Source organism: Carassius gibelio, chromosome B7 (genome assembly GCF_023724105.1).
Source record: "Carassius gibelio isolate Cgi1373 ecotype wild population from Czech Republic chromosome B7, carGib1.2-hapl.c, whole genome shotgun sequence".
Classification (NCBI taxonomy): Eukaryota; Metazoa; Chordata; class Actinopteri; order Cypriniformes; family Cyprinidae; genus Carassius; species Carassius gibelio.
Window position 1 is genome coordinate 2,691,811 of NC_068402.1, and position 23,766 is coordinate 2,715,576.

At 38.6% G+C, this 23,766-nt stretch overlaps 1 protein-coding gene across 17 annotated transcripts; it reads right to left on the reverse strand.

Annotated features, from left to right (window-relative positions):
• Positions 1-6,987: 6,987 nt before the first annotated feature.
• On the reverse strand, positions 6,988-15,645 carry si:cabz01007794.1 (uncharacterized). Of its 17 annotated transcripts, none has more exons than XM_052561750.1 (16): positions 15,620-15,645; positions 14,181-14,503; positions 12,423-12,668; positions 12,150-12,344; positions 11,897-11,995; positions 11,366-11,504; positions 10,386-11,281; positions 10,040-10,234; positions 9,832-9,930; positions 9,388-9,526; positions 9,105-9,280; positions 8,666-8,860; positions 8,441-8,539; positions 8,045-8,183; positions 7,797-7,958; positions 6,988-7,487 (listed from the first exon to the last, which is right to left on the reverse strand). In XM_052561750.1, exons 2-16 carry the CDS (start codon positions 14,451-14,453, stop codon positions 7,441-7,443), a joined length of 3,099 nt encoding a protein of 1,032 aa, XP_052417710.1. In that variant the 5' UTR covers positions 14,454-14,503; positions 15,620-15,645; the 3' UTR covers positions 6,988-7,440. The 17 variants fall into 17 exon arrangements, with proteins under 17 accessions (XP_052417710.1, XP_052417711.1, XP_052417722.1 ...); XM_052561751.1 differs by having other exon boundaries at positions 12,423-12,616; positions 14,165-14,503; XM_052561762.1 differs by lacking the exons at positions 14,181-14,503; positions 15,620-15,645 and adding exons at positions 12,957-13,035; positions 13,684-13,950.
• Between the last annotated feature and the right edge of the window lie 8,121 nt (positions 15,646-23,766).

Sequence of the window (23,766 nt, forward strand, 5' to 3'; positions counted from 1 at the left end):
CTAGGTAATATCAAATTGCCTGAGTTTTGAGAACGTAGCGAATGTAGAGGAGTATAATGTAAAAGGAGCTCATTCAAATAATGAGGTGCTAAACCATTCAGGGCTTAATAAGTAATAAGCAATATTTTAAAATCTATACAATGTTTGATAGGGAGCGAGTGCAGTGTGGACAGGACCGGGCTAATATGGTCATACTTCCTGGTTAATTAATACCTCTGTTTTTTTTTCTGAATTTAGCAGTAAGAAATTACTCAACATCCAGTTTTTTTTTAATATCGACTATGCATTCCATTAGTTTTTCAAATTGGTGTGTTTCATCGGCCCGCGAAGAAATATAGAGCTGAGCATTATCAGCATAACAGTGAAAGCTAACACCATGTTTCCTGATGATATCTCCCAAGGGTAACATATAAAGCGTGAAGAGTTGCGGCCCTAGTACTGAGCCTTGAGGTACTCCATACTGCACTTGTAATCGATATGATACATCTTCATTCACTGCTACGAACTGATGGCGAACTGATCATATAAGTATGATTTAAACCATGCTAATGCACTTCCACTGATATCAACAAAGTGTTCAAGTCTATGCAAAAGAATGCTGTGGTCAATTGTGTCAAACGCAGCACTAAGATCCAATAAAACTAAAAGAGAAATACACCCACGATCAGATGATATGAGCAGATCATTTGTAACTCTAAGGAGAGCAGTTTCAGTACTATGATACGGTCTAAATCCTGACTGGAAATCCTCACATATACCATTTTCTCTAAGAAGGAATATAATTGTGAGGATACCACCTTTTCTAGTATCTTGGACAGAAAAGGAAGGTTCGAGAATGGTCTATAATTAAGTAGTTCTTTGGGGTCAAGTTGTGGTTTTATTGATAAGAGGATTAATAACAGCCAGTTTGAATGGTTTTGGGGACATATCCTAATGATATTGAGTTTCTTCATGTTTCCAGCAATGATCAGATTCACATCAAACCCATCGCATCAGCATTTATAGGATACTACAGATGAGGGATATTCAAATACTCTCATATCAGCATCAATCCTTCACCTCTGTGTTAGGTCCTCCAGTGACATTAAGCCATATTAAGCAGTTTTTATGTGGAGCACATTAGAATTCCCCATCTGGATGTTCTTATACTGACTGGAAATTAAAAGATTACTTACTGCAAGTTTATCATAAGCAGATGTACACCCAGGACTCCATATACACTGAAATACTTAGAGGTTAACTAGCCATACTGTCTCTCACTTGTGTTGATCTCAGAGAGAAATTTTTAAAGACAAAAAAGTTATGTTTTTTCTTCTCTTATCCCTGAATTCTTTCTTTCTTTTCCAACATGAATACTTTCTCCAAATTATGTATTCAATGTTTTAGACTATGTTTATATATTTTGATTTATTATAAATATTAAACAGATAATTAAATCTGCTATTGTTTGTCATGACGGTGAAGTTTTATTATAACCTGCAGAAAACAAAGTGTTGGTGCTTTATTTTTCTGTCCTGCGTGACACTTCAGAGGGACGATTTTGTTACGGACGTTCTAAGCAAAGAATGTGATTTGTACAGAACAAAGTTCAGTGTTGTATTTGATTATTGTTGGCAGTAATTAATTCCGTGATCACTGGAGACATGGTCTCATGCTCTGAGGGAATTGTCAGCATGATGCTAAATGCCATTTTAGAAAGAAATATAACATCAACTGTCTTAACCTTATGTAGGTAAAAGCTGTGGTTACTCACCTAACCTTGGTGCCCTGAGTTAAGGGAATGAGCAGTGTTGTCTCTGTTAATGAAGCCTGGGCCCGTATTTATCAAGCTTCTCAAAGTGCCATTTTAGTTGTAAAAGGTTAGTTCACACAAAATTTAAAATTAGGCCATAAACTACTCACTCTGAAGTCATCTGTGCTGTATATGACTTTCTTCATTCAGACTACTAATATGTTTTAAAACACAAAAAAAGTTTCAAAAAGTTACACAAAATTTACTGTGTGTTAAATGTTTCCCTGGTTGGTAGATGAACTGAGGACATGATTATAGCACCTAAAACATGGAAAATTCAGATTTTCATGACATCACCCTTAAGGGTGAATGAGGATGTGTGCATTTTTCTTATTGTGCAGCAGGCACCTTAATGTTTGCAAATTGATTCAAAAAATGCAAAAACTTCTCGACCATTTGACATCCACACACTGATGCTTTTTCAACTTTCAACCATCAAAATAATGACACAACAGCAATGCAATGAAAGAAAAGTTTTATTCAACCAATTTGAAAAATACAACTGTAAAAATTATATATATATATATATATATATATATAATAAATGCTCCAAAACTGATTGTGACAGATTAATAATTACTGACATTAGTCCATATCACATTCACTGAATTGTGTTTTTATGCCTGGATTCCACGGTTCCTTCCATGATCTCCACATCACAGTAATCACAGATCTCTAGATACACCAATCTGGAGTACAACTACTGTTACGTCCACAGGGACATAAGTGATTTTGTCTTTTGATTACATTGTGATCTTGTTTCTTTTACTCCTCCTTCCTCTCTCTGCTTGGCAGGCTAATGAGTGCCCCCTGACTCCTGTTTAGCTCATTAGCTGGAGTATAAAGGAACCTCCAAGATCTGCAGTCCAGTGTGAGAGGCTGAGGCGTTCCATCCTTGCAACTGCCATCTTCTAGTTCCAGTGTTGGGATTTTAAGCTCTTGTTTAAACTCTTGTCTACTTAAGTGTTTGTTGATTGCTTCACCTATAGTGTTAAAGTGAAGTTATTGAGAGTTGCAGAGTGTCTGTCATTTTTAGTGTAACTGCTTAAGTGGAAGTGGAATATTTTTCTTGTAGGGAGGTGGATGTCATTTTTTTTAGAAACTACCCTTTTTCTCCTGTGTTTGAGTTAGAGAGGAAGTCAGGGAAGTATCTCTGTGCTTTTTCTTTCTCTTTTTGTTTGGTAGGTAAGTTAACACTGAAAACCTTAGTCAGAGGAAACTTTTTGTTTATTGTTTTGGCCTTTTCCCTCCTGAAGCCTTATATTTTTCCATTCTGTTAAATAAAATCCCTCTGGTTGTTTGCTCAAACTGTTGTTACTGAGCTTTCTTGTGTGTCAGCCCTGGAACTTGGAGATGGCAGTTCTCTCAGTTTCTCTCCACCGTTTATTTGTTACCCCCCCTTTTCACCCCTAGATCTCTGTTTTTAAAGGGGTATGTAACAAGTGGGGGCTCGTCCGCCCGCTATTTTATTTTTACGACTGCGTTGATTCAGTGAGTACAATTACTCTTTTTCTCTTAAACATCTAGTTCTCGCTGTCTTTGCTTTAGAGGGGGAGAGAGAGTCTCTGTGGACGTAGAAATGGAGTTTGATTTGTTGGCGTTTACTCTGTCTCCCTCCACAGAGATCTTTCAGAAATGTAGAAAAAAAGATCTAATTTTGATTGCAGAATTCTTTAACATCGAGATAGTAAAAGAAGAGAAAAAGCAAGTCATTTAAGGATTATTTGTTTAAGCAGATTGCATACAATGGTATTTTACCAGAAGATGACGAACACCCTGCGGTTGTGACGAATGCGGTGGCTGAAGAGTTTGCTTCTGGTGTAAATCCTACTGAAAGTGTAAGCTTTGATCCGGCCTTATCGATTCGTCTAAAGGAATTAGACCTTGAAGTTAAAAAGCAGGAGAATGAGAATTTACGGTTATAACTCAGAGTGGTAGAGGCAGAAACTGATAGAGAGGTTAAATTCCGTACTATAGCATTACGGTCGGCGGAGGTGATCAGGAAACCTATTCCAGCTCTGCGCTCAAGATCTCCCTCTGTTTCTTCTCCTCCTACACCTGTAATCTCATACACAAGGAGTGCTCAGGAATTTGATGTCAGCAAATACATCAAGCTTGTGCCTCCCTTCCGCGAGTCAGAGGTTGATCCCTACTTTGTCGCTTTTGAACGCATCGCAGGAAAACTTAAATGGCCGAGTGATATGTGGGCATTATTGCTGCAGTGTAGCTTAACAGGCAAAGCTCAAAGAGATCTGCGCGTCGTTGCCAATTGAGCAGTCTCTTGATTATAATATCATTAAAACTGCTGTTCTCAGAGGCTATGAACTAGTTCCTGAAGCATATTGCCAAAAGTTTAGAGTCCATGCAAAGTCAGAGAGACAGACGCATGTAGAATTTGCGAGAGAGAAAAGAGTAATGCTTGAAAAATGGTGTCTCTCCAGTAAGGCCACTACTTTTGAGCAATTGCAAGAATTGATCTTACTGGAAGACTTTAAACTTGTCTTCCCGAAGGTGCTGTCATTCATTCAAATGAACAAAAAGTAAATTTGTTGTTGAATGTTGCTGTATTAGCAGATGAGTTTGTTTTGACGCACCGCAATGTGTTTCCGTCTGCCCGATTCTCAAACATGCCGTTTGCTAATAAAAACACTCTGCAAGATTTGCCACGTATATCCCCCAATATGGCAAAAAGTTACGGAAATAGGGACAGGCCTGCTTCTTCAGCTGGAAGAGACAAGCGTTCCTGTTTTTATTGCCTTGATGAAGGGCATCTAATTGCTGAGTGTCAGGCTTGGAAAAGGAAAAACACTGAGACTAAATCCCAAAAGGTGGCATTAGTGCAAACCATGTCTGAAATTAAGGATGAATCCATTCAACCTTTTCTTCTTTCTGGCACGGTTTCCTTGTCTGACACTGCGCATCAATCTGTTGTGATTTTGCGTGACACTGGCTCAGCACAGTCCTTTGTCTTAAAAGAATTACTGCCCTTCTCGCAAAGCTTGTACACTGGCACGGATGTGTTAATTCGTGGTATTGAAATGGGGTGTGATCGTGTTCCTCTCCATAAAGTACACTTAAAATCTTGTGACTGGATTAGTTAATCTTGGAGTGCGGGAACGGTTGCCATTTGAAGGGGTGGGTCTCCTACTAGGAAATGACCTGGCAGGTGGTCAAGTGCTTCCCAGACCAATCATAGGGAACGAAGGTAAAGCTGATGATACTTCTAGTCTTTCCCAACAGTTCCCCTCTACTTTTTCTGTGTGTGCAGTGACCCGAGCACAATCAAAAAAAATTTGAAGACGTTGTAAATCTTACGGATTCATTCTTACAAGTGCCTGTTGAACCTCTAAAATGTGAGTTAATGATAAAGCCTAAGTTTGGGGAAGGTGTTGATGTAATTAACCCACATGAAACTCTTGGATGAGTATGTTACGTCCATAGGGACATAAGTGATTTTGTCTTTTGATTACATTAACCATTGGGTTTACTGTGTGTAGATTGTGATCTTATTTCTTTTACTCCTCCTTCCTCTCTCTGCTTGGCAGGCTAATGAGTGCCACCTGACTCCTGTTTAGCTCATTAGCTGGAGTATAAAGGAACCTCCAAGATCTGCAGTCCAGTGTGAGAGGCTGAGGCGTTCCATCCTTGCAACTGCCATCTTCTAGTTCCAGTGTTGGACAACATCTTAACCTCTGTCAATTATCAATAAGAACTTCTGTAGATGCATGGCAGAAATAAAATAATTCTGATTAGTATTACTACAAGTGAAGCTGGTAATGCTGTTTGTGGAGTTGTTTATTCAGATCTTGAGAGATTTAAAGTATTGTATCTTCAGTTCACCTAAGACTGTGGCTGAAGAAAGTTGTAGTTTGTGTTCTTATTTCTCTTTCTTACTTGATCACAGCAGGTGTTTCAATGACTGAGAGAATGTTGCAGGAACATTTTACTAACCTTAAAATAGCATTACATTAATATGGAAACTGGACCTTTTTATGTTCTTGGAATGTTACAAATCAACGTTCCTAGAATGTTGAATTTTTAAATCAAAATTAAGTTGAAAGAATGTTTGAGGCACATCATACCTTTTTAAAAAGTTTCTTTTAACGTTAAAGGTGCTGTAGGGAACTTTTGTAAAAAATATATTTTTTACATATTTGTTAAACCTGTCATTATGTCCTGACAGTAGAATATGAGACCGATAATCTGTGTAAAAAAATCAAGCTCCTCTCAGAAATATTTCAGAAATGCATCGCTCCCGGTAAGAAACAACCAATCAGAGCTGCGGTCCATAACTTTGTTTTGTGTTCAAAATGTAGAAAAATGTATATAAGCGAGTACACCATAAATCCATTTTCCAAACCGTGTTTTTAGCTTGTCCTGAATCACTAGGGTGCACCTATAATAAGTGTTTATATTCGGACTATTTTAGATTGCTTCGGGGATACTGCGGCGGAGTAACCCAGTACCTTTGTGATTCTTCATAGACATAAACAGAGAGAAGTAGTTCCGGCTACGATGTTCTTCCGCAAGACGCAAGCACTTCTGTTTATTAACCGCTATAGCGTCAAAAGTTCCCTAATGCAGCTTTAAGAAAGCTGGACTTTTTATGTTAGAATTTGAAAGTACCAGTTTTAGTGCTATCCCACAATGCTTTGTGGTGTCTGTAAAATAATGCTTCTACAGTGTAGTTACAATAATATTACAGGACTGTCCATCAATTTCCCATCATGCATTTGCATTTACAATAAAAACCATGAATACAGTGTATTGTTGTAAAATATATTGTAAAGTGACACCAATTGCTAGCAGTGTAGCAGTAACCGAGGAGCCTCTGTTTCAAAAGCATTGACAATACCAAGTTCTGTCACTTGCACTACATATAGTGTCCCCTATGTTTGAAAGTTCCACTGAGCTCTATTTGTAATGAAGGAACTTGCATCCATGGTTGCTTTTGGGAAACATACCCCTGCTTGTTTGAATTTGCAACCATTTGACATCAACAAAGTTCTCCATTGCACTCTCCTTTAACTCTCCTAACTTTACATACTGTTTGCATTTAGCTTTGGTCTATGCTTGCCTTAAACCTTTATTCTTATACTGGTGAAAATACACACAGACAGAGAGAGAGAGAGAGACACAGATCTGGGAGTTTCATCGTTTACATGAACATTTTATTATATATTCTTTTTCTTCAAATAAAAATATACATGCGACTTTAAAACTTACAGGGAACAGTAGTTTTGAGGCAACAGTTGCAAATATAAATTAAGACATTTAAAAATAATAATCTTTAATAATTTCAGCCACTTGGTGGCATCATACTGGCACAATTAAATTAAATAGACCATTTCATTTTTATTGTTTTATAAAACATTTTTATCTGCCCTCTCTGTGAAGGAACCTAGCAGTACGTTATTAGAATATGAACACTAATGCTCACAAAAACACTCTCAAACACAACCTCTCTCCCACATAGACACAGGTCACAAAAATGGTGTATTGCCCTCTTCCCAACATTTTCAGCTCCTTCCTTCACTGTTCTCAAAGTCCCAATACTGCACAGTCACATCTACTTCAGTGTTGGGGTCATCAAGCGTTCAGTGCTCATTGCCCGATTTCAGAAAGTAAATGATGTGTTGGCAGTATCCTTACAACAGGAGGACTGCAAGGATCCCTGAGAGAATTAGCAGAGCAGCTGGAAAGACAAGAAAAAGGAATAAGTCGTTTGTTAAAGAACTCCAAATGCTTTATCTTTTTTCTCCAAATAACTGAATCTTGAAAAGCACATCACGAAAATGATAATACTTCTACTGGCTAGAAACTACTCCTGTGTTTCAAATGCTCTCCTATTTGTTGAGCAAATATGTATCATGCACAAATTCATTTCAGATAAGAGCATTTAGCAGCTAAAGAGTAGTCCTTTGTGTGACTCTTTCTAACACTAGAGATTTTCTCTCGAAAGGCAGATTCTGTCTGGCCTGGTGTGGCCGTATAGAGTTCTTACCCTGAGATGCAGCGTGATGCAGTGCATTGCTCCCTGCTGTTGTAGCTGGTTTTGCTGTAGTAGAAACCACAGTAGTGGGTGTTATGACATCTGAGCTGTTAGTGTTGGTTAGGTCAACCTGTGAATTTGTAGACAGTCGTGTGACTGGCGACCCTAGAGTGCCTGTGGAAATGGAAACAAAGAAAACATTTTAATTTTGCTACAACCTGGAATCTTATTCAGTACTTTTTTCGTAGCGTCACTCTTACCATTTGTATAGTTGCCAGTTAAGATATAGAGGAAAGCACTTGTATTTGCCGCACGGGCAGTGCTGCTGAGACCCGCAGCTACAAAAATGCACTGAATCCTAGTGCCGTTCACAGAGCCACGGAAGGATCCGGGGTTAAACTGCAAGACAAAACAAGTACAAATGTCACAGTGACGGAGGTGTTTCTTCACTTCAAAGCATTCCATGAACCCCCCTGCTCTACTCTGGGTTTGAACAAACATTTACATTGTTACTGTTCTACTGTATAGTTGTCCCACAATGCTTTGTTCTTTAAAGCCATCCCAATTGCTGTTCATTACCACATCAGTTATGGTCAATAATCTTTTGTGCAAAGCTTGTTAATAAAAGAAAATGCTCTGTAAAAGGGTTTTCTTACAGACTTATCCGGAGTCAGAATGGTATTATTCAGCGTGGCACGGATGAACCTCGCCACACCATTGTCATTGACACAAGAATAGACTGTGTCACTATCACCCTGTGAGAAGAAGAGTTTTTTGTCCAAAACCAAATGTTAGAATATATTCATTTATGAATTTATTTATTTATTTATTTATTTTTTGACAAGGCTATATATTAGAATTAAATTTGATGTTTTTCAGACCTTCTTGTCTCGAGACAAGCCAACTGCAATGTAACCAGGTGTATCCCCGCTGAGCTCAAAAGTGAGATTGTCAGAGTTTCCGTTCACTCCTCTTGTGGAGGCAAAGAAGCAGCTACTTGAGCTGGATGGGTCACAGTCGGTTGGAGCAGAGAAACATGCCCTGTCCTTCTTACAGTTGTCTTTGGTGACCTTGTCCTGCAAAGTTATGTTGATATTAGCCTTGAAATGCAATGCAAAAATTCATATGCATCTGTTAAGAATGTTTACAAATTGCATAAAATCTCAAGTAAATTCAAGCTTCAAAAAGAAATACTACAATAATTAGGCATCCAGACCAATAGCTGTTAACATCGACTCCAGAAACACTTTACTTTAACTTCACCACAAATAGCAACACAATCGTAAACAAAAACGGTCTTGCCAGTCTGTTACCACTTACATTGTTTGTCCCATTATTAGCTGTAGATACTCCGGATGCAGTAGATGCAGTGGTGTTTGGGGATGTAGTGGTGGTGTTTATACTGGGTGTTATTACTGAAACATCTGTGCTGTTAGGGTTGCTTAAGTCCACTGACCCATTTGTGGCCAGTCTAGTCACTGGAGAATCCAGAGAACCTGGAAAAGGAGTAAAGAGAGTAGTAAGAATTACATGCAAAATAAATTAATAAAATAAATACGTCATGATAATAATAATTTTCACTTGATTTATGTGTCACACTCACCATTTGAGACGGTTCCTGTTAAAAAGAAGACAAAACTGTCTGTGGTGGCAGCACGGGCAGTGCTACTGAGACCTGCAGCAGTGAAAATGCACTGAATCTTTTTTCCAATTATCGAACCACGGAAACTTCCAGGAATTAACTGCAGCAAGACAGAAATAATATTTCTGAATATTAAAATGCAAAGATGGCAAGTAACCTAAATCTAATGTGGCATATACAGTGCTGTGAGAAAGTCTATTTTGGTACATTTTTAAGTATTATTGCATTTTTACATAGATTTTAGAGGCAACATTTGATTCCTGTGTGGACAGTTACCATTCACATTTTTTTCATATACTACCATATTGTTTACTGTTAAGAATATCCTTTGCTTATATTGGCATAGTATAGAGTATAGAGAACTATAGAGAAGTATAGAGCAGGCTCTCTCAAAAATGGTCTTACTGTGCCATCCTGAGTCAGTATTTGATTGTTGAGTGTGGAACGGAAAAACTTCAGTTCATTATTGACTGCGGCGCAAGAATAGACAGTGGCTCCTTGACCCTGAAGATGGAAAAAGTAAATTAGTCAGGGAACCTTACTTTGGGTTTTTAATTACAGTGCTTGATTATTATATTTAATAATACAAAAAAAAATGGTTTTGATCACTTACACTTTTGTCTCGAGAGAGGCCTGCTCCAATGTAACCATCTGTCTCCCCACTGAGCTCAAAAGTAAAATTATTCTCATTTCCACTAACTCCTCTTGTGGAGAGGAAATAGCAGGAACCTTGTGACCCTGGATTACAGGAAGGTGGAGCAGAGAAACATGCTCTATCTCTCTTGCAGTTATCCCTGCCAGTGATTTCCTTCCGTAAACAAAGTCAAATTAGATGGAAAACGTAAGTGCTGGGTTTACAAGCTAACTTGTAAAAGTAATTTTTATCATTTAAATGCAAATTTCACTTCAACAGTCAGGATGGTTAATATTTTAATTTTTAAATAAGGAAAAAGGCTTACCAATGGTGGATTATTGGTGTTGCCATTGGTCAAGGTATTAGAGCCTGACGGTTTTGGGGTTAAGTTTGTGGTAATGTTGGGAGGATGCGTCTGGGTCAAGTTCGCAGTCGCGTTGAGGGGACCCATTTGGGTCACGTTGGTGGTAATGTTGGGAGGACGCGTCTGGGTCAAGTTCGCAGTCGCGTTGAGGGGACCCATTTGGATCACGTTGGTGGTAATGTTGGGAGGACGCGTCTGGGTCAAGTTCGCAGTCGTGTTGAGGGGACCCATTTGGGTCACGTTGGTGGTAATGTTGGGAGGACGCGTCTGGGTCAAGTTCGCAGTCGTGTTGAGGGGACCCATTTGGGTCACGTTGGTGGTAATGTTGGGAGGATGCGTCTGGGTCAAGTTCGCAGTCGCGTTGAGGGGACCCATTTGGGTCATGTTGGTGGTAATGTTGGGAGGACGCGTCTGGGTCAAGTTCGCAGTCGTGTTGAGGGGACCCATTTGGGTCATGTTGGCAGTCGTGTTGGGAGGACGCGTCTGGGTCAAGTTCGCAGTCGTGTTGAGGGGACCCATTTGGGTCATGTTGGTGGTAATGTTGGGAGGACGCGTCTGGGTCAAGTTCGCAGTCGTGTTGAGGGGACCCATTTGGGTCATGTTGGTGGTAATGTTGGGAGGACGCGTCTGGGTCAAGTTCGCAGTCGTGTTGAGCGGACCCATTTTGGTCACATTGGCATTCATGTTGGGAGGGACCGTCTGGGTCAGGTTCGTAGATGGGGTAGTTGTTGATATTGATGTGGTATTAGATACAGTGGCATTTGTACTGGTTATTACTGATACATCTGTGCTGTTAGGGTTGCTTAAGTCTACTGACCCATTGGTGGCTAGTTTACTGACTGGAGATTCAAGAGAACCTGGAAATAGGATTAGATGGAAGAAAATGGTTTACTTCTGTCTCAAAACATATGTAAGTCACTTGATCAAAGTTTTGCACTCACCATTTGATACACTGCCTGTTAAAAGGAAGACAAAAGTTTCTGTGGTTGCAGCACGGGCTGTGCTGCTGAGACCTGCAGCATTGAAAATGCATTGAATCTTTTTGCCAATCACTGAGCCACGGACGCTTCCAGGGATGAACTGTGACACAACAGAAGTATATTACTTAATGTCACACTGCAACGATGGCACGGAAACTGTATCTGAGTTCTTTAGCATACAAACAATCCTAGCTCAGAAAGGCTAAAAATACACGAAATGTAAGTATTTTCAGTGGAGTGAAGTACCTAAACACTATTCAAATGTTGTGGCATTATAATGACTTGAAATGCACATTCATGCTTAAAAGTCTACAAATATCACAGAACTAAACTTTAAGGAGTTGGACACAATTCTTCCACAACAGTAAATAACTATAAGAAGGCAGTTGATGGTGTTATTGCTGGATGTTATTGACTAGAGGATGAGGAAGTCAAAGCTAGTATCTTTTAATCAGCTTTTATGCATTACCAGTTTTAGAAAAAGGGCCTTACTGTGTTATCCTGAGTCAGAATTTGATTGTTCAGCGTGGAACGAATCAACTTCAGTGCACCATTGATATTGGCGCAAGAATAGACGGTGGCACCCTGACCCTGTGGATGAGAAAAGTTGATTAGTCAGGCAACCAGAATGCCATTCTTCAGTTTAACAGAGTGTAATGTGTAATAAGGCTTTTTTTTTTTTTTTTGTTTTTTTTTTTTTTTAAAGAAATGTCTAATAAAAAAACAACTGGATATAATCTCTTACACTGGTGTCTCTAGAAAGGCCAGCTCCAATGTAACCATCTGTCTCTCCACTGAGCTCAAAAGTAAAATTATTTGCATTCCCGCTTACTCCTCTTGTGGAGAGGAAATAGCAGGAACCTTGTGCACCTGGATTGCAGGAAGGTGGAGCGGAGAAACATGCTCTATCTCTCCTGCAGTTATCCCTGCCAGTGATTTCCTGCAATAGAAAAGAACTTGAGCTTTAACAGCCGAGACTGTCATTTCCATTTTTAAACAGGAAAAATAATTGACTTACTATTGATTGAGTATTAGAACTTGACATTGTTATAATGTTTATTACAGTGATGGGGCCTGACTGGGTTGGGTTTGTGGTGATGTTGGAAGGCCGTGTCTGGGTCAAGCTAGTTATGTTGGGAGGCTTTGTTTGGGTTGAGTTAGTGGTTATGATGGGAAAAATTGTTTGGTTCAGGTTGTTGGTTATGTTGGGAGGCCGTGTTAGGGGCGGGATGTTGGTTATGTTGGAAGGCCGTGTTTGGTTCAGGTTGTTGGTTATGTTGGGAGGCCGTGTTAGGGGCGGGATGTTGGTTATGTTGGAAGGCCGTGTTTGGTTCAGGGTGGTGGTTACGTTTGGAGGCCGTGTTAGGGGCGGGATGTTGGTTATGTTGGAAGGCCGTGTTTGGTTCAGGGTGGTGGTTACGTTTGGAGGCCGTGTTAGAGGCGGGATGTTGGTTATGTTGGAAGGCCGTGTTTGGTTCAGGGTGGTGGTTACGTTAGGAGGCCGTGTTAGGGGCGGGATGTTGGTTATGTTGGAAGGCCGTGTTTGGTTCAGGGTGGTGGTTACGTTTGGAGGCCGTGTTAGGGGCGGGATGTTGGTTATGTTGGAAGGCCGTGTTTGGTTCAGGGTGGTGGTTACGTTTGGAGGCCGTGTTAGGGGCGGGATGTTGGTTATGTTGGAAGGCCGTGTTTGGTTCAGGGTGGTGGTTACGTTAGGAGGCCGTGTTAGGGGCGGGATGTTGGTTATGTTGGAAGGCCGTGTTTGGTTCAGGGTGGTGGTTACGTTTGGAGGCCGTGTTAGGGGCGGGATGTTGGTTATGTTGGAAGGCCGTGTTTGGTTCAGGGTGGTGGTTACGTTTGGAGGCCGTGTTAGGGGCGGGATGTTGGTTATGTTGGAAGGCCGTGTTTGGTTCAGGGTGGTGGTTACGTTTGGAGGCCGTGTTAGGGGCGGGATGTTGGTTATGTTGGAAGGCCGTGTTTGGTTCAGGGTGGTGGTTACGTTAGGAGGCCGTGTTAGGGGCGGGATGTTGGTTATGTTGGAAGGCCGTGTTTGGTTCAGGGTGGTGGTTACGTTTGGAGGCCGTGTTAGGGGCGGGATGTTGGTTATGTTGGAAGGCCGTGTTTGGTTCAGGGTGGTGGTTACGTTTGGAGGCCGTGTTAGGGCCGGGATGTTGGTTATGTTGGAAGGCCGTGTTTGGTTCAGGGTGGTGGTTACGTTTGGAGGCCGTGTTAGGGCCGGGATGTTGGTTATGTTGGAAGGCCGTGTTTGGTTCAGGGTGGAGGTTACGTTTGGAGGCCGTGTTAGGGGCGGGATGTTGGTTATGTTGGAAGGCCGTGTTTGGTTCAGGGTGGTGGTTACGTTTGGAGGCCGTGTTAGGGGCGGGATGTTGGTTATGTTGGAAGGCCGTGTTTGGTTCAGGGTGGTGGTTACGTTTGGAGGCCGTGTTAGGGGCGGGATGTTGGTTATGTTGGAAGGCCGTGTTTGGTTCAGGGTGGTGGTTACGTTTGGAGGCCGTGTTAGGGGCGGAATGTTGGTTATGTTGGAAGGCCGTGTTTGGTTCAGGGTGGTGGTTACGTTTGGAGGCCGTGTTAGGGGCGGGATGTTGGTTATGTTGGAAGGCCGTGTTTGGTTCAGGGTGGTGGTTACGTTTGGAGGCCGTGTTAGGGGCGGGATGTTGGTTATGTTGGAAGGCCGTGTTTGGTTCAGGGTGGTGGTTACGTTTGGAGGCCGTGTTAGGGGCGGGATGTTGGTTATGTTGGGAGGCCGTGTTTGGTTCAGGGTGGTGGTTACGTTTGGAGGCCGTGTTAGGGGCGGGATGTTGGTTATGTTGGGAGGCCGTGTTTGGTTCAGGGTGGTGGTTATGTTTGGAGGCCGTGTTAGGGGCGGGATGTTGGTTATGTTGGGAGGCCGTGTCTGGGTTTGGTTTGAGGTCATGTTAGAAGATATCCAGCCTCCTGTGGAGTTGCTACTACTCGTTGTATTGTTCCCATTGACTCCAATCATCAGGCATGCTATCCCCAGGATAGTCACATAGATCCAATTGCTCCTCATCAGTTAAGTTTATTTGCTTATATATCTGTTAATCCTGCAGTTTTTTTTACCTGTAATCAAAAATTTAAATTACATGTTTCAGCTTGTATACTCAAAACCAACAACAAAAATGTTTACATTTTAGGTTATTTAACATGTATTTAAAAATCAATTAATGGCAGGCAGACTTTATTTGAAATACTCATTCATTTCATTGCAGACACAAATAAACATTAGCCTGGATTCTCAATTCCCCCTAGTTTAACAGAGCTTATTAAGTAATATCTTATTGATCAATTTTAAGTCAATTTAACATTAACAATTAAACCCTAAAACTAACATATGTGTGTTGCTTAACATCTTTACATTGCTTTGTGTCAGCAGTGGTTGGTTCTTTTTTATATATATTTTATTTTTTTTAGGAACCAAGATGCTATCTTAGCTATACTAGTAATGTATGCAATCTAAGAAGTTGAGCTTAACTAATGTGTATTTTCAATTGTTAAATGCAACCAAGTGTTACACCCCAGTATTTACTACACAGTGCAACCATTTAACTTCCTTACAATGGTAAAGAGCAACGAGATCAAAATTATAAAATTTGATGAATCCTCAAAACTCATCCTCAATTATGAGGATATAGTATATAGTTATTCCATAGTCAGTAGCTTTGGGGAAAAAAGGGTAATTTGGACATCATAGCACTGACCAATAACACAAATATATTTTTCACAGCAGTCAAAAAAAAAACTTGTAAATAAAATAAAAAAAAATAAATAAATAACTGTCACTATTTAATATTAATTAAATACAAGGTATTATATACAAAAGACTTATATTCACTGCTACGAACTGATGGCGGTCATATAAGTACGATTTAAACCATGCTAATGCACCAGTTTGCACTTGTATACAAAGGCATAGGAAGACACAGTGGTTCCAACAGTTATTTGGACACCTACATATTTTGTTATCTGATGCAATGACATTCAGACATTAGGCGACCCTCCTACATGGTATAAGGTATGTATATCAAAGTATCATACCATTTCTGATTGTATGAATAGACTTAATCTGTTAAGTCTTGTTATAATGCAATGTCATTACACATATCTGTCTCTAGATTCCCAGTAGTGTAGTCAATAAGTCAACATATGCTTGTAAAAAAAGTTTAAAGCATTTCTTACCAGCGTCTGAGATGTTCTGGGAGTTTAGGATCAATGATGGAGGTGTCAGAACTTCTCTGGCTTTAACAATTCACATTCAGGGAGGGACCTGAAGGGTTGGACTCACCGGTTTCAACTTCAATTGTTTTTTTTTTTTGTTTTTTTTTTTTACTTCAGACTTCGTCATTTGCACAATCGAACGTAAAAGCAAAATCAACAAACATTATTATAGCGGGAATAGCTCTGCAGCTCATACTGACACATTCCTGCTACGCCTTTCAGTTCCACTACTACAGCTTTTCCAGTGACGCTGTAAAATAACTGAAATAATTACAGCTTTTATTTATTTATTTATTTGTGTACCATCATCAAGTGATGCACTGGATTGACAAGTTTTCGTCTTCAGGAAAATATTCTGACAATACTGTTCATTTTCACATAATCAGCATAAAAATACAAAATATACTTCAATGTATAAAATTAATCAAATAAATAAATGAAGACAAAAAGACTGATAAATCTCAATGACTCATTGTCAGATGTTTTTTCTCTTATAAGAAGGCAATGCCATACTAATGTAACATGTTCTTATAGTAGTATTTTTTATTTTGGCTGGCATGTTAAAATGGGTTATTGCAGTACTGTATGTCAGAGTTGAGTGATGTCGTCTAATCACTGCCTCCAGCCTTTGTTCAACAGTATGTGCAAACTGTTCTACAAACGTTCACTCAGGGTGAGGTTTACAAATATGCTCTGTTGTTTCCAGTCGTTTAAAATTTGATGTCAGAGCAAGATGTCATCCATCAAGAATTACACTGAAAGAAATAAAGGGACAACATCCCATTTGTTCTTTTCGGCACAGTTACTCCTATTTTAGGAAACTTTACTCAACCCTGTCTGGAGTGTTATTGATTTTATGTAAGATCTACAGCATTGATGAAATAGATCAGCAAGTTATTTTTGAGCTGTTTTACCAGTTTCCTTGTCATAGTTATATAGATATATCAAAGCAACTGCGCTGACTGAAGTTTTCACCCAGACAAAAGACAAATAGGTGAAATACCAGAGGCTCCAAATACAGATCACAAACATACAGTCATGTGCATGATCGGGACTGGCGTCCAAAGAATTTGGTTTCTTTCACACACCTTTTGTCATTTATCTTCAGACTGGCAACATGGACAACACCGCAAAACTGTTTTAAGTAGCTTGACGTGAAGAATTTTCTTGACTAGTCTTCTCCTCGGTTTATACTAAAGGAACAGATGCATGTAATGTATATTATCATATGTACAGTGGCATATTAGTTCAACCCCTACAGCATCTGAATCATGCAATTCTGTGGACTTTTACTATGTATGTGATTCAGAGATCCATCAAATGTTCATCAGATGAAGTTTAGCTTCAAAAAAAAGCATCGCTGCTCAGGTTTAACAGCAATCCATCACTCTCCGGCTGATGCTTCTCCAACGCAAAGTCAAAGTCAAACACAAAACCAATGCGTTTAATTGGTGTTACATAGACGAGACTACACCAACAACAACAGTAGAGAAGTGTCTTTGACAGCAGTCAAGTAAATGTGTTTTGATAATATTCCTGTTAAGTTCTTAATGAAGGCTTAATGAAGGTTCAAAATGTCCAGTATTTAAAATGCTTTAATATAAATATAACATTCCTATATATATATATATATATATATATATATATATATATAAATGAACACACCCTTATGTACAACGCAGATCGTGTCTTGTTCGGACACAACAAGTTCTTTTCTTCTCTGAGAGACAAAAGCAGGTGCATCACTGAGCAAAGATAGCACACTTACGTTAGCAGTGTGTTCAGCAGTCAGTGAAGCTGCTCGGGCCTGTCAGAAACAATAACACAAATACTAGAATGAGCATGAAAGACATATCTCTGACACTGTGAAAAATATGTCAGACTTTAGCCAACTGTCTTCATTCACAAGACTATAAAAAAAAAAGGCTGAACTGTAGGGGGGAAAATTCATAAAAATTGATAAGGGACTGGTTATTTCCATTATCCTTTAAGTGTTTTAACCAAAACAAAATTATTACTGCTAAATCTTTCAGAAATTGAGTTCATTTATCTTGTAAATGCACAAAATGTGTCACTTATAGATTAATTCTCTCAGAACAAATCATGTTATCATAATTTTACTTCATATTAAATTAGCTTAAACAATGTTAGAAAGCAGGATGTAAATAGCCGAAGATGATGTGTTTTCGTTGTAAGCCTCTTCTGGATGTTGTAAGAACGATCAAAGATTGCCAAATATCCTGATTATGCAAATTAGGGAATCTTTGCAATAAGAGACCAAAACTGTTTTGGGAGGGATGATGCAACTGGAGTTCAACTATAGAAAGACAAATATTATCTTTCAAACGTCATGTGTGGCTTTTTGATTGAAAACAACTTGAAAGGTTAATAAATTAATAAATAAATAAATACAAATAAAACATCCAAACTACACTGACAGATGTTTTGGCTCAACTTTGCTATTTCAAAGATAAATAACACAATTAATTTCAAATCCATCCACATGAAGTCAGAAAGTATTAATATTACAGACTAGAGAAACTAGAGATACTGGCAGGTAACAGTGAAGAGACTGGGTCATGCTTTCTTCCCATGAAGATTCACATTATGAAGTTTCTTGCGTCCAGGAAATGACTCAGCACTGATGGAACACAGTGATTGTAAAGCTTGGATTAACGCCACGAAACCTGGAGACACACCTCAGTGAAATTCACATACTTGATTCTCCACTGATCTGTGTCTGATTAAAATAGAAATAAAGTGTGTCCACACCTGCAGACGTCTTCACTGACTCATTTGAAACTAATAGTCGCCAGATAATAGAATTATATAATTCCTTTGACAATTAATATGAAAAGATATCTTCAGTTTTATATGCAATTCAATTTAATTATATGTTCCATAATGTATTCATTTTAGGTTACGTCATTTTTAGAGTACATGCAATATACAGCTTTTACTGAATACTTTCATTAAGTATTGTGATATACAAAAAAATCATTTGAAAATCTGACAGCAGAAGAAAAAAACAACAAAAACATTGTGCAAATCTTTACTTAAAGCTTTTATATATAATTGGTGCTGGGCAGATTATTTACATGTCGGGTGAATTGCCCTAAAGTGGGATACTGTCTAATGTGGGACACTTAAGGTTTGGTGTTTGCGCCTCACAAATGTACATTCATAAATGAGGGTTGAGGAATCATCAAACTGTGTGGACACCACCCAAAGGTCAGGAGTTTTGACAAACTTGATATGAAGGAGTATAAATTCATTTTAAACAAAACAATCCTGCTACTTGTTGTCCTAGTGTGCTTATTATATGTTTGTCCATGTATTTTATATTTTAATCACATTTCCTGCTGTCCCACTTTAGGAAATATGGTTTGTAAAGTGGGACAGTATGATTAGCCTAATGTAGGACAGTACTTCAGTCACTCAAAAATGTGTGGAGGGGCATGGTTGATGGGGCAAATATGATGATTTACAGGGTTTTAGTGTTATTATGTAGTATTAGAATGGTTATCTGATGTTCTATGTGAACACCATTCTAAGCTTAGAACTGCTGAAAGGGTGTGGTGCAAGTCCAAAAATACTACTGTCCTTAATGTGTATCAGTCACTCCTATCTTCCTTATCTGCTAATGTCTCCACTGCTAAAATTACATACTACCATAACAAAATTAACCATTTGTCTAACTCTCGCATGCTTTTTAAAACATTTTCCTCACTTCTTTGTCCCCCTCCTCCCCCTCCTGCTTCATCTCTGATAGCTGGAGACTTTGCCAAGTTTTTCATTAATAAAATTAAACACATTAGTGCATAATTTCCACACCACAATCAGTCAAGCTCATATCACCAGCAAACATACACTCATTTACATCCTTATCTTCACTCTCTGAGGCAGAAGTCTCAAAACTCATCCTTTCTAATCACCCTACTACTTGCCCGCTTGATCCTATTCCATCTCATCTCCTTCAAGCCATTTCTACTGGAGTTATACCTGCACTCATTAACACATCCCTTCACAATGGTGACCACAATGGTCATCATTTAGACATGCTCGTATAACTCCACTACTTAAGAAACCCACCCTCAACCCATCTCTTTTAGAGAACTACAGACCAGTTTCCCTTCTTCCTTTCATTGCAAAAACACCTGAACGAGCTGTGTTCAACCAAGTCTTTGCATTTCTCACACACAACAACCTCCTGGACAACAACCAATCTGGCTTCAGAAGTGGACATTCAACTGAGACGGCCTTGCTCTCAGTTACTGAAGCCCTGAGACTAGCAAGAGCAGCTTCAAAATCCTCGGTACTCATCTTACTGGACCTGTCTGCTGCTTTGAAACTGTTAATCACCAGATTCTCCTGTCCACCCTCAGAAAGAAGGGCATCTCTGGAACCGCACTCCTGTGGGTTAAATCCTACCTCTCTGACAGATCCTTCAGTGTGTCTTGGAGGGGTGATGTTTCTAAGTCACAACACTTTGCTACTGGGGTTCCTCAAGGCTCAGTACCTGGACCACTTCTCTTCTCCATCTACATGACATCTTTAGGATCTGTCATTCAGAAGCATGACTTTTCTTACCACTGCTACACTGATGACACCCAACTCTACTGCTCATTCGAACCAGATAACCCGACGGTAGCTGCTCGCATTTCAGCCTGTCTGAGTGACATTTCTAGCTGGATGAATGACCATCACCTTCAGCTTAACCTTACAAAGACAGAACTCCTGGTGATTTCAGCTCACCCATTGCTTCATCACAACTTCTCTATACAACTGGGTTCATCAACCATTACTCCCTCGAGGACAGCCAGAAACCTAGGAGTTGTGATGGATCATCAGTTAAGCTTCACAGACCACATTGCTACAACGACCCGGTCCTGCAGATTTGCCTTATACAACATTAGGAAGATTAGACCCTTCCTGTCAGAGCAAGCAACCCAACTTCTGATCCAAGCTCTTGTTCTCTCCAGACTGGACTATTGTAATGCTCTCCTGGCTCTTCCTGCATGCACTGTCAAGCCTCTGCAATTGATCCAGAATGCAGCAGTGAGGGTTGTCTTCAATGAGCCAAAAAAGCTCACGTAACTCCTCTCCTCATCAGGTTACACTGACTACCAGTAGCTGCTCGCATCAAATTCAAGCTTTGGATAAAGGTGTCTGCTAAAATTATTAAATGCAATTGTTGTATTGTGAAGAATTTATGGAAATATGTACAGTAAGCATAATAACCTACATAATGAATACATTATGTGTAAAAACTTCAGGTTAGTGTTATCAAATATTGGAAATGAAAATGTTTAATGACTATAAATGAAAAAAAAAAAAAAATAATAAAATAAAAACATCTCATTAACGTCTTATTTCATAGAAGGTCACACCTTTTCTTGTCAGTGCTGATCATGTGATCACTCAAACTTGTTCATGATTGAAGAAACGTCTTCTAGTTACTTGCACCTGGTTTCTGGGTTTGATTGCACTTACATGCATTTCAAAAAATGTGACTGACCCGGTCTAATGACAGTATTCCATAACTTCAGTGACTCGTCTCTAATTTGGGTCAGAAAATTCCCAGAACATGAATGCGACAAAAGTACTTTATTTTTGCATTCAAGAGCACTGGACTGTGATGCACTCAAAACAGGTTTCAGGTCAAGTATATGCTCATACAGTACCTTTGAGATCCACATTTTATGTTGGATTAAAAATAAATATTTTACATGAAAGAGTTTTCAGTTTATTTGTATAGCACTATTTACGATACAATTCATTTCCATGCAACTTTATAGAGAATTAAGTTTCTACATTATTTAGTAGTAGCTTATAAGTGGTGACTGTCAGTTTGTGCACATATGACAGAAATTTTCTGAAAAATGAATACAAGACGTAGTCAGCCAGATGATGAACACTATTAACAGCAATTATTATATGATGCAGTCACACATGTAGCAATATCTGTTAGTTCTGTTTGTTGATTCAGGGTTAGCATTATCTGAGGTCTTCTGAGGGTCAGCATCATCTCTTCTCAGGTGTCCTTATTCCATGTTGTCTTTGCTTTGTGTGTTTGTGTTAAAGCTTTTATAGTTCAATGGAAAATAGTTTGCCACACCTTTATGAAAAAATAAATAAATAAAAATCGTGCAAATTTGCATGCTTGTTTTTTGCCTATGTGTGTGTGTCTATATATATATATATATATATATATATATATATATATATATATATATATATATATATATATAAGGGCCGGGACTCAATTAAAAAAAAATTATCTAATTAATTAGAGGCTTTGTAATTAATTAATCGAAATTAATCGCATTTTAATCGCATATAAATATTTGACCTGAGAACAGTGAGAAGTTTTTTTTTTTTCACATGGATTTATAGTATACCATTGAATAATGACTGAATACATAAGCTTAAGCAACAAAATATTGTTTATTTTTGTTCAACCAAGTCTAGCAGACCAGTGCAATTTTTGACATTAAGTGTAGCAATAGCATATTTAGAAACAATTTAGAAATAGTACATTTCAGAAATTCAGGAAGCTTATAGGTGCTGGAACCTTCTGTAAAGTGTTTTTTTTTTTAAGTAAAACACAATACTGTCAATTACATTCAGAACATTGGAAACACTGACTATTAGAACATCCCATAACATACTAAGCCCAACTCTCAATAACCTTGGTCAAAACAATAAAGAGTTCAACATAAACTGTTGCACGAACAAAATAATACATAGTTCAACATAAAGTGTAAAGTCCACGCTAGCTGCTATATGTTTTGCGTTGAGGTGACACTTGAGGCTCGATGTGCTGTGGTGATATGCGAACGCTAGTTGGTGCTCCAGTATAATCGGTCCGCCGAAACTCATCCAGTGAGAAACGTTCCGCGGTGCAAAAATACGTTATTAAAAATGCGGGATTTTGTTTCTGTAATTAATTAATCTTAGTTAACGCGTTATTTTTTGTGTAATTAATTAATCTCAATTAACGCGTTAAAGTCCCGGCCATAATATATATATATATATATATATATATATATATATATATATATATATATATATATATATATATATATATATATATACATACAAATAAATAAATAAAAGCCTACTAAAAAAAAAAAAAAAAAAAAAGAATGCCATCTTTAATCTGGCACCATTTATTATTAAAAACATAATGTTCTTACAATAAAATAGTTAATTTAATTGGTAGTTGAAGTGTTAATAAGGAAAACAATTACAACATTACATTTAACCATCACCATGATCAAAGAAAAGAATGTTTATATTAAATTAAATTAAAAGCCAAACAGTAAAGACGCATTAGTGAGAAATACAGTCACAATGCAGTCTCTGCTGTAATGTCATGATCTTAGACAAGAGATCAGTTTATAAACTGCTGGAAATACAGGAATAGTTGGTCAAACCTCATCACTCAACGATATCACCGCACCCTTCTCACTAACCAGAATATCTCATTTCAGGGATGTTCAACACCCTGATTTCCTGGAAATAAGTAACAAGAAAAAAAAAATTAATTAATAAACTGATTTAAAAAAATAATAAGGTAGAAATTCAATCTTGAATTTATTGGCTTCGTTCGGACAGACACGTTCTTGTGTTCACAAAACGAGTGGACTGAGAACAACAGAAGATGTTTGAAATGCCGACTATTCATTGTAAACTATTTATTTTATTTTATTAACTTTACACAATGTCTTTTATAACCAGGTGAGACAAAGGACACAAACATCAGTCTGCATGAGTATATGAACCACAAACCACATAAACACAAAAGACCTGCCCTGTGGGAAGGAGCCTAAATTTAGATCGGACCGACTGAACGACCCACAGAGGAGGGAAATAAACTACTATTCACTTCTACAAAGATCTGATCGGATGAGAACAAAACAGAATACAACTCAATACATATATGTGTGCGTATAACACACACGCACACGCACACACATTTCTCCATCTTCCTCATTTAACTGCTTCAACTCGTTCCATTCACTCCAACCTGAGAAATAAAACCCATTTCTGCGAACTCAAAAAAGCTTCAAAAATATTTTCCACAGGGCTCATTTATCCCATCA

Excerpts from the sequence above, each read along its gene's own strand:
- si:cabz01007794.1 (XM_052561750.1), bottom strand. The coding sequence starts at position 14,453 with ATGAGGAGCAATTGGATCTATGTGACTATCCTGGGGATAGCATGCCTG. Across the intron at positions 11,996-12,149 it reads GCCTTTCTAGAGACACCAGT|GGTCAGGGTGCCACCGTCTA; the intron begins GTAAGAGATTAT and ends TCTCATCCACAG. Across the intron at positions 9,527-9,831 it reads TACTGACTCAGGATGGCACA|TTAATTCCTGGAAGTTTCCG; the intron begins GTAAGACCATTT and ends GTCTTGCTGCAG.